General features: G+C 32.5%; 1 protein-coding gene across 1 annotated transcript in view; it reads right to left on the reverse strand.

The window, feature by feature from the left end:
• Galphao (G protein alpha o subunit) overlaps positions 1-10,181 on the reverse strand; it is an 89,726-nt gene extending 79,545 nt beyond the window's left edge. Inside the window, exon 1 of the mRNA XM_089250485.1 lies at positions 9,166-10,181. Coding sequence (XP_089106611.1) covers positions 9,166-9,283 — 118 coding nt within the window. The 5' untranslated portion in view covers positions 9,284-10,181. The remainder of the gene's footprint in view (positions 1-9,165) is intronic.
• Between the last annotated feature and the right edge of the window lie 1,943 nt (positions 10,182-12,124).

Below are 12,124 nucleotides of genomic sequence, written 5' to 3' on the forward strand. Positions count from 1 at the left end.
TGATTAACCGGCATTGACGAGATATCTCACTTTTCTTGTTTTTTAACTTTAGCAATTACAAGCTCAGATATTTTGTAAAGCTGATTTTCTCAATGAACACATTTTTCTATCCCTTACTTGCTGAAAAATATGAGAAAATCCATTTCATTAAATATACAGTATATACATGTATGTATGCATGCATGCATTTTACTGGGATTTACTGATTTCTGCCACGTTGGTTAAACGAAAATTGAACTTCAAGTGCTGCCCTCTGATGAAAGCCCTAAAAGTTCATATACACCAAATTTCCAAATTTCTAACTCAAAACTTGCACAATTCATCAAGTCAGGGCTTAACTCCCAAAGGTTAAAAGTGAGGAAAAAACAACCTACACATATTTGTGGGTCTACCAGCGTCTGAAAGGGTTAAAGTTGTATAATAAATTGCTACACATTGTAGAATAAAAATACCCATACACATTATAATCTTATGTATAGTCAGGGCCGTAGCTAGCCATTTCTGTGCCCTGTTCAAGAATTTGAATTTAGGCGTCTTCTGGCCCATTTAGGGCACCCTTCCAAGCGGGCCCTGTGCGGGTGCACCTGTTGCACCTGCCTAGTTACGGCCCTGTGTATAGTACAGCAACTTCAGGTCAAAGGTAACTATAAACAATTGTTTCGCTTACTTTGGTCTACTTTTTTTTTCAATTGCATTCAATATGGTATACTTGAAATATTTTTTACTGTGGAAGAATTGTTTTTTTTTTATTTGTTTCTGTTATTGATAGTTACTGTATTTGATGATATTAACTGTCAATTGTGTTCTAACACAACTGCCACGTTTAAAAAAAAATACGATAAACATGTTGGGGTAAATCGAGAAATTATCCATACTTAGAATGAGACAACCATAAATATATTTTATCAGCATTGTATAATATTTTATCAGCATTGTATAATATTTTATCAGCATTGTATAATATTTTATCAACATTGTATAATATTTTATCAACATTGTATAATATTTTATCAGCATTGTATAATATTTTATCAGCATTGTATAATATTTTATCAGCATTGTATAATATTTTATCAGCATTGTATAATATTTTATCAGCATTGTATAATATTTTATCACGGATACATATATTGTTTTTAGGTTTTATAATTGCATTTTTAATTGGGGGATTGCTGTATTTTAGAAATAAATGACACATCCATATTTGTTATGGGCACCTTTTTCCATTATCGTTGCCACCTCGTTGGGCAGCATTTTGCCTGTTGTGGCCTTGTATTTGTATTCGTATTTGTATATTAAAAAAGAAGTCTGTGGAAAAGATTTACTTTGAATGGTGTATTTTAGACATTTTTGTCACTCCTATAAATTGAATAATAGTAAAATTCATTATTATCTAGAAGATTTTACCCTCGTCCTATATTCAGGCTGGTCTGTGATTACTTAATTATTGAAAATATGATAAATTTTTTATTTGATCTGTTTGATTGATTTGTTTTGTTTTTTAGACCTCAATCCTTCATCTACTAATGGTCCGTCAAAGTATCGGGTTGGGTAATTTATTATTTACTAATTGTTTAAAAAACCAACATTTTTTAACTTTTTTCGTTTTTAATTAGAACTAAAATTACCTACCAAATTTACACGATAGCTATTTAGTATTATTATTGTATTTATATTTTCATTCTTTATAATTTTCTTCTCATTCTACTTTTCATAATGTGGTAGATAAAGGGGTAACACTGTCAGATTGGAAATCTCATGAAAAATTTTGATTTCTTCAATGCTTGGTCATATATGTTGTCTTTTCTTTGCTAATGATTTGAAGATTTTGAAAAGTACTGATTGCAATGATGCATGTTATTGCCTACAAAATGAGTTGTCTCTACTTCATGGATGGTGTTTAAATAATAGACTTAATCTCAATATTGATGAATGCTTTGTTTTATCATTCACTCACAAAAATTATCCTATCTTTTATACGTATAGCATTAATAATAGCCAATTGCTTAGAAGAACATCTGCGACCGATTTGGGTGTTATTTATAGTGCCGATTTCAAGTTTGCTGATCGCATTAGAAATCTTTGTTCTGAATCATATAAAAAACTTGGTTTGCTTCAGAGAATGTCGAGAGATTTCAACGATATTTCAAGGGATATCTCTTCAATATCCCTTTTTAATACTCTTATAAGTTCTAGACTGGAATATGCTTCAATTGTCTGGAACCAATTTCACATTTGCCATCTTTTGAGTCTTGAAGTCATTCAAAACAATTTTCTAAGGTATTTATATTTCAAAAAACATGGGGTCCTTATAACAGTAAGGTCCTTAATATACAGGTCCTTATAACATCTGCCACTCATCTATGCAAAAATTTCAATGTTATTAAGTTACAAAAACGCAGAGATTACTTGCTCGTTAATTTTTTCAAGAAACTGTTGAATAACTATATTGGTTGCATATCTTAACGCAGTTGCATATTCTTAACGAAATATGTATCAATATTAAGCGCCCAAATACAAGATCTAATTGCTTATTTGCCGTCAAGTCATTGATAATAATAATATATGTAAACACTGTGCTGTAAACAGATTTTTCTGGATTTTATAATGAGCCTCCTCCACATCTGGATATTTTTCATTCGTCTGTTACAAACTTCAGAAAATTTTTGTTGTGATTGTGCGTTGTATATATATATATATCACTGTGCAGAGTTATTGTATTTTGTGTAATTTTTGTTACTTTATTTGTAATTTGTGTAGTTTATAATTTATTCGTATTCTGCGCTAATTTTTATTTTTACTTCAAGCTGTAATTGGGTTCTAATAAACCCAAGCCACTAGAACCCGTAGCTTTTTGTGTTCTAAATAAATAAAATAAAATATGGAAAATAAAATGGTTCATTGGTCACTGATTCTCACGTACTTATCTCCCTGATTTCCTACTGTTTTTAAATATTTCATGTAAAATAATTACTTTGGTTGCTCTGGATGTGGGAGGTTTTAGTGTGTGCTCAGTTGACTTTTATCTTCATTTTTTCATAATAAAGCCTAAAATTTATGCTTAACAGCAGATGAAATGCTTGAAAAAAAAGCTGCACAGAATTTAGTTGTGTTAGATATTGAATGCTTTATTAGGATTTAAATTTTTTCAGTAAAATTTTAAAAGTTGTAATTAAGTTTGTTTAAGTTATAAAAATAATACATACATTTATTTATCTCATTTTATAAATGTAATGACTGTATATACATTTTAAATTAATAATACTCTATCATAAGACACATTTTCGTTGAACAATGCATTTAATGGCGATGATGTCAAGTCTTAAATATTCTAATTTAGACAAAATTTTTGTCACACTACGGCCATTTTATTGGTTGGGACCTGCATTAAAGCAAATTCAAAGAAAAGCTATTTTTATATTATCATTATTATTATTATCACTCAAAATGTAAAAAAATCTTTGTGAATTAACAATCAAAAATACGCAATATTAAAACCAAGATTAAATAATAAATACTCTAGAGTTGAATGCTCTTTTCACGAGATTAATTCTAATTCTAGCTCAATTTCTCCAAGAGATGTTCTCTAAACGGGCCTGATTTTGACTTGAGTGGACTCTAAGAAAAGCACACATTAACCATTGCCCCTTCATGAGACACGGCGAAAAATGGCTGATTAGCCAGATAATGCATGCTGTTTAAATTTGCAGCTACTGAATTGTAAGAGTCCTAAGATAATACCTCTTTTTTATTCATGCGAAAATCGACCCAACCACTGAACATCAATCTCAAAAATCAATCATTGCCTTGAGCTTGTTTAACAGACATTGTTACTCAGCGCATTGTTTGATAAACATTATTACTCTGAGAGCATTGTATGTTAAACATTCTACTGAGAGCATTTTTTAATAAACGTTGTTACTGAGAGCATTGATTAACCCCTTTAAGCGGCAATGACGAGATATTTCGTCTCCATTAAAGCTTCTTATTTTAGCATTGACAAGTCCAGATATTTTGTAAAAATAATTTCTCAATGAAAAACTTTTCCGAAAATCGGGCGAAAACAAAAAAGATATGGCGTTTTTTGAAGGGGGTGTAGTGATTTCTAATTTCCGCTTAAAGGGTTAAAATGCAATTTCCAATCTTATATTATTTGATGAGAAATTACTTCTATACCTTTGTTCTTTGGAATTGAATGGAAATTGTTTGTTCCACAAACACACACACACACACACACACTCTTAATCTAATATTCATACATAAATTCATGAAAAACCAGTTATATACGTCTAACGGCCATCGAAATAATTTATAGACAAAAAGATTGCTTATAATGCATTTGTTAGTGATATTTTTCTTTTCTGTCAATAATCTTTATTGCCATTCAGTTTTCCCTTGAACATGATAATTCGATGACATTAGTACTCGACAGATGGCAGTTTCCTTTAATCGCTATGCCTAGCTCTTGAAATATCATGTACCCGCATGACACATGTGTCATTTGCTCTGTTAATGCCCTTCGAGGTACCTAAATGGACGTTGATAGAATATGCAGGGTGGCCTGTAAGTGCTGATGAGGCCTTTATCTCCGCAACCGCCCATCGTAGAGGTATAGTTTCAATTTAAAAAATGTTCAAAAGGCAGTTCAAAAATTACCCTGTCCCAGAGTGAAAATACAATGTGCAACAAAATTAAAAAAAAAAAAACTTCAATACGCTCCCCCTCTTTTTCAACTTCCAATTAGAAAGTTGTCACCCTGTCTTTCTTAAGGCCAACAAAAATATTCCAAGTTTCTAAGTGCAACATTCGCTGAGATATTCGAATTGAAAAATGAATGAGGCAAAAGAATGATGTCCATTAGTTTTTGCTGTTCTTTCGCAATTTTCCTCCGATTTTTTAATTCAAATATCTCGGCGAATATCGCAGTCAAAAGCATTGAACTTTTTTGTTGGGCTCAGAGGAGACAGGGCAACAACTTTCTAATTGGAAGTTAGAGGACAAGGGGGGGGGCGTATAAAAATTTAGAATTTTTTTATTTTGCGACGCACTGTATTTTCACTCTCAAAACTGGTACAGGGTAATTTTTGAACGTCTTTTGAGCATTTTTTAAATTGGAATCATACCTCTACGACGGACGATTGATGAGATAAAGGCCGCGTTAGCACTTACAGGACACCCTATATAATCACGAACTTGAGTCTAATTGTTGGATCAGTCTCAGAACATATTCTGTTTCCAAATTCAATTCCATTGATTATTAATTTTTGAATGCTTAATGTTACTAAAATACTCGATATAAATTTGCTTAGAAAAAAAAAATTGCATTATTTTTTTGACTGATTTCGGTAGTGGCAAGTTGGCAAGTAGAGCATGAATCCTGAGCCTTGATAATTAAGGGGGGGGGGCCCATATTTAAACAAACAACAAAATTTTTGTTGACTAATTAAATATCTTTAAGGGTGCGGTAGCCCAGGTCGATAAGATACTCACCTAAAGTACCAAAGAATGTTTAGAGGTGTGTTCGATACCCGGTTCGTCCTTGTCAGAAAACTTTCCTGACACAGGGGTACAAAAAAACAAAAAAAAAAACGGAGACGTGACCGCAGAAAAAATTGCTACCGTTTGGAGTCCCCCATCGAGGGGTTAGCGCACCAACTTCTCGATGAGTATAAAAAACAAGCCTGCCGTTCGGAACCGGCAATAAATTGTAGGTCACGGTCTAATTAGCTAACCCTCGTGTGCAGAAAATGACCGTGGTGAGACAAAAATGATTAAATATCTTTAAACATAACCATGGGAAGCGCGTAGCCTGACTATGTCTTGAACCCGACAAGACAAATTCGTGCCCCTGATTTTACTCCAATTCTGTGATTGAGTTGTAAAAGTATTTATAAAGTACTTAAATTTTTCTATAGACGGAAAGCATGTAAATAAAAAATATATTAAATATATTAAAGTGATAATAGAATATATATGAAATTTGAAGAAAAATTATCGAAGCGTTGCTATAAAAATATTATAATGATAGACAGCTTAATCAATAGTACATAATCATTTAATAATGATAGATTACTTCTTTTGAAGCTGTACAATTTCTCCAAAAGGCTTTATAGAATAGTATAGTAAAATAAATTGCTTCAGATGAAAAATAAATATTTGAACACACAATATCTCAGCATAGGAGCAGTGAATAAATGTAATAAAAATATAAATATTCCTGAAAAATTAATGATAACAATTATTTTTAGTACACTAGAGAGAGTTGAAGAAATAACACATATTGCCTCCGTTATATATTTTTTATCAAAACTATTTTTTAATACGCATATTATTTTATATACATTTTAATACATATGAAATAATTAATTGTTCAGAAGGAAACTCGTAGTGAAGTAAGATGAATAAACATGAACAGTATATGAAATGTTTTGATGCCTAAAACATAATTAAAAAACGTGAAAATTTTGAAAATATCGAAATATAAGAAATTTAAAGTCGGAGACACAAATTAAATACGTTTTATTTGATTCATGCACTTCAAGATTCGTTACAGCAGTATAGAATGACGCGAAATCGAAAGGCACCAAAAATTTAGTACGTGCGTTGCCACTCGGCTTCGTTACAGCGAGATTTGAGAAATATTTCTCGAAAATATTTGTAGGATTTTGAATAAATTTTTTATTCATGTTTCAGATTCTAAACTGCTGCCAAAAAGTATTACTAGATAAAGAATAAAAAGGAAGAAAACAACTCATGATTCTAATGCACACTTCACTGCATACGTAATAACTCGACTCAGAAAACACTTTTACATATTGAGCTTTCATGTTCATATGACTAACAAAATACAACTAATTATTTGTATACAATAATTATAATTACTCGATCCAATGGAGTTTTCTAAATTATACGAAAATTTTCTAAAAAAACATTTTTTAAGCATTTGATTTTCAATCAAATTTCATTTTATATTTTTCAAATTCATGTGAAATTTATTTATTTTATTTTATTAGCAATTTAAAAGTAAAATGCTCTAAAAAACTTGATTACCAATTATTAGAAATAATCATAATTTTGAACGTTTCGAAATTTTTTCATTTGCTTTTTGATAATGGTTTTCAGGCTATTAGTGTATCATATCCATAATATAAACTATTCAAGACTGATAGATCTTCCATATATATGCTAGACTTTTACACTTCACATGGAAATTTTTATATTATGTAAATTATACATACAGTATATTGTTACAGGTAATTACTAATACACTTTACAATAGAAATGAAAAAATGTTCTTCATTGAATTCATTTTTATTTCTCTAGATTTCATGACATTTTTCGCTATAATGCACTTAAATATGGCTTTCAAATCTTACAAAATTTGTCAACAGTGTGTGATAATTTTCTCGTCAACTTAATGCTTCTTTTATCTTCATAAAGCTATCACCAACAATAGTATATTTATTGCAAGAGAGTTTTTCTTCGTTATTACTATTTTTTCTCCTGCAGTAATGATATGTTGGATAAAAGTTTGATTTTTCTCTCAGTTCTTTTAACAATGCTTTTCTACTTGACCCTTTCTGACCTATCATTAATGTTTTTGGCTTTCTGGGCCCATTCTTCGTGGAAAATGATACGAATTAGCACTGCATATTGCATTCCCATTATTTGTCCTTGGATTGCAGCTGTTAATTGTTCCATCGCGAACAGTTGTATGAGCTCAACTTCATTCTCTTTGCTGATATGTACATTATCGTTCAGATTTCTAAATGCACGAGAAACTTTCAAAAACCATACAGGTATTTATTGTGCATTTAAATAGTACTAATAATCGTTTTTTATTTTCCTATGGTCAGATAATGAGCATATAAATTATATTTTTGAATTTAAAATTATATAAGTTGAATATTTGCCTCCAAAATGTCAAATATTGCTAAATTTCATCACGGAGATGCATTTTTCAGAAAAACATTTTATATTCATGTTTTATTGGACATATAGATGAGATAAATCGATAGAAAAGATATTTTTCAATTTTCCAAAAAATTCAGGTCAGAATGGGTTGGACGAAACTGTCAGCAACAATATATTATTTTCTGCAACAAGCATTTTTTTTTTTATTTGCAACAATTGGCAATCAATACCAGATTTTTCTACTTCAACAAAAGTAACACAAAAAATAGATTATATACTTCACGAACTCTTTTTTTTTTTTTTGCAACAATAGTAACTGATTAATTTTACCTCCGTCTACAACAATGAACTATGCAAAATCGAATTAACATTTCTTGTACTGGTAGCTTTCTGACAGCAGCCGTGTCATTAGCTCACTTACCCTAGACTCAATATGGATTGTGTCTTTTCTAGGAAATGGAAGTGAGTATCGCCTAGTCCAACCTATCTATTTTATGCATCAAATGTAAATTTTTGGAGACAAAAATAAACTTTACGTTAACTTTAGTGGGAAGTAACCACATAAGCATTACATAAAAATAAAAAGCGTTGAGAACAACCAATCTATTATCACAATTATCAGTTATCGCAACCCTGCACGATATTCTGTACTCCTCACCAGCAAAACAAATGGGCGTAGGCCAGACCCGATCCATAAGGAAATTTGCATACATTCACGGTCGCTATATCGATAATGCATAACGTTTTATTTTTAATATTGGAAAATAGAGACTTATCAAATAGTAATTTATTTAGTATTAATTTTTCCTTCATCTACAACACTGAACTATGCAAAATTGAATTATTAATACTTCTTAAACAGGTAGCTTTCAGATAGCAGCCGTGTTGTTAGCTAACTAATGTTAGACTCAATAATGATAGGATTGGATATTGGCTGGAAAATGGCAGAGAGAAATTTAGCCTTATTCCGCCTATCTACTTTATGCATAAAATGTAAATTTTGCTAGACAAAAATCGACTTCACATCAACTTCACGGGAAGATAAACGCATAAAAATTACGTTAAAAAAAATAAATGCGTTAAAAATAGCCAATTTATCAGTTATCGCAGTCATGCGCAATATTCCGTACTCTTGGACAGCAGAACGGATGGGCGTATGCCAGACCCGACCCATCAGCGATTTTGCATGCATGCACGCTATACATCGGGAATGCATAATATTTTATTTTTAATATTTAAATACAGACTTACCAAGCAGCAGTAGCTTGATGTCTTTGGCAGCCTGTATGCCATCCTCCTTGAGATTTTTCTCGATCTGCTTGCTTCTGGCCAGCGCAGCGCGCTCCTCCGCGCTCATAGCACACCCCATGGCCAAGGGAGTAGATGGCTTTCCCCTCGCCGGCGCTCCGTTTTCGCTCGTAAGATGGGTTAAATCCTCGTCACGATGACAAAACGCGCACACACATTAGTAAACAAAAAAAAACAAAAACAAAAAAAACAAACAATAATTAAGTAAATCCAAACGTTGAGAGAAAAATCCTTTCCTGGATTTTTTTTTTTTTTTTTTTGTATGTAGATAATTTTCTTGGAAAATCACACCAAAAAAATTTCGATCCACAAAATTCGATGCGAGGATCGCTTCTTTTAGATGCTGATTTGTTTTTAGGTCTTAATTACGACCGGCACATGTAATAACGTTGATCCGAGTGGTCATCGTTGGGAGAGTCATTCCCATTAGAAATTAAAATCCTATTTGGAATCCTTGAATTTTGCACAGTGGAAGGCACACGGTTCCTCTAGAAGAATCCTTTTTTGGGGGTTGGAGGGGGGAGGATCCAATTGGATCTGGGATTTAGTAATCCGTTCGGATCCTGCGAAGAAGACTTCACACACTAATCTATGTGGTGCTCTCTCTCTCTCTCTTCTCCAATGTAGACAAATAATCTCGCCTTTTTCTCCACTGGTGCTCTATTTTCCTAGCTCTTTCGGGCTATCTTTATCCATCATTTTTTACCCGCTTTTATGGTCAGCCAAGGTATCTACTTTTATTATTGTTATTATTATATTATTATTATCATTATTAAAATTATTTTTCTTCCCCCTTTACAGCAGAGAAGGATATTCCTCTGGTGCTCACTACCCCCTTTTAAAAATCCTATTTTTCGCTACGGTAAAAGCGAGATAGATAGGGAGAGAGAGAGCTGAAGAAATCCCTCCGCCGACCTTCTTGCCCGGGGTCCCAGTTGTATTCATCCGCCTATGATAATAAAGGCGGCCCGATAACGGCCAATAGGAAATCGGCTTACGGAATGGGGCCCCACCGTCGCCATGGACACCCGCATCATTCTCTCTCTCACTCTCTCTTTCTCCACTGGGCCTTTCTTATATGTTATTACGTGTTGTGCGCGCGTGTGCGCGCGCGCGCTCGTTCGTGGGGCGGCGGCGGTGGCAGTGGTGTGTAAAAAAAGGGGGCCCCACCATCTCTCGTTGTGACGTCAACCGGTTGACGCCATGTTGGCTGGGTGGCCGCTTTTACTACATACACCCACCGGCCACATCACCACGCAGATCCAAGGGAAAATCAATATGGTCGGTTGTTACCCAGAAGGGGTAGTAGCTGCGAATATATATATATACATACATACATACATACTAAAAGGCCCCCACAGCCCCCGACGTCCCTCGAGGAAAAAATCTGGAATATAGTCCGGAAAAATTTCGTGGAAAAACAAAAATAATAATTCCATTTTTCTTCTAATAATAAGGCACGAGAATTGAAATATTTGAAATGAACTATCGGACATATTTAATTGAAATAAAATTCAAAAAAATAATAATAATTTTATTTGTTAAGTTATCAATTTTCAGGAATGTTCATTAAGTATTGGTTTTTTAAGAAATTATCTCGCTTATTTTTCTTTATTTTACCCCGTTATTATTATTTTCTTGGTGTCGAGGACCATCTGAAGAAAGGCGATTCCATTGCTAGAGACACGACAAGGGGCGTCCGTCCATTTTCGATGGGAAATGCAGGAGTCGCTACGGGGTTTTTTCCGCTGGAGAGAAAAGGGGGCCCCCATCCCCCCCCCCCAGAAAGCACACACCCATTGTCCCTCTTTCTTATCTCTTTGCATTATTATTACTTCTTGTATTCGTTTTTTTTAAACCAGCTGGTCGTGGATTCTATATTTAAATTGTGCTCATGGGTGGCGGAAGCGATGATGACGACCGGATTGGAGATATTTCTATGCGTATTTTGGGATTTTGTTCTTGAATGAATCACGATATTTAGGGAATTCAGTAAAAAAAATTAGGATCGTTGCTTTTCTGTATTTAATGCATTCATAAAATCGGAGATTATCTTTTTTTTTACTGTATACGCGTGTGTAAAGGCATTTTAACCGACTCAAGGATCCCGGCGAGCCGCCCTTAACACTCGCGGGGCCTCGGTTTTCAAAAATAATAATTGTGGATCGAAGGGCGTCATAATAGTTTCGGGGGAGATTGACATCCAAAACTTCATACATAGTTACAGAATATACAGGAATGCTGAAAAATATCCACACAAGAAAAAATACACAATTTGAACGTAAATTGGCAAAAAAAATTAATGAAAATTCAGAATGGAAGAAAATTTTAAACTAATGAAAGAAATAATTCCAAAACTAATGAAAGAAATAATTCCAAAACTAATGAAAGAAATAATTCCAAAACTAATTAAAGAAATAATTCCAAAACTAATGAAAGAAATAATTCCAAAACTAATGAAAGAAATAATTCCAAAACTAATGAAAGAAATAATTCCAAAACTAATGAAAATCATGACCTAACGAAAGAAAGAATTCCACTAGACTAAATGGCGGAAACAACTCCACAAGACTAATGACGAAAATAATTCTAAAACTAATAAAAAATAATTCAAAAACCAATGAAAAAATAATTTAAAAACCAATGAAAAAATAATTTAAAAACCAATGAAAAAATAATTTAAAAACTAATCAAAAAATCATTTAAAAACTAATGAAAAAATTTAAAAATAATGAAAGAAGTAATTTAAGAACTAATGAAAGAAAAGAAGTAAAAAAACTAATGAAAGAAAAGAAGTAAAAAAACTAATGAAAAAATTTAAAAATAATGAAAGAAGTAATTTAAGAACTAATGAAAGAAAAGAAGTAAAAAAACTAATGAAAAAATTTAAAAATAATGAAAG

Source organism: Pholcus phalangioides, unplaced genomic scaffold (genome assembly GCF_987345545.1).
Source record: "Pholcus phalangioides strain wild (caught in Gottingen) unplaced genomic scaffold, Ppha-v1.0 ptg000024l_1, whole genome shotgun sequence".
NCBI classification, from domain to species: Eukaryota; Metazoa; Arthropoda; class Arachnida; order Araneae; family Pholcidae; genus Pholcus; species Pholcus phalangioides.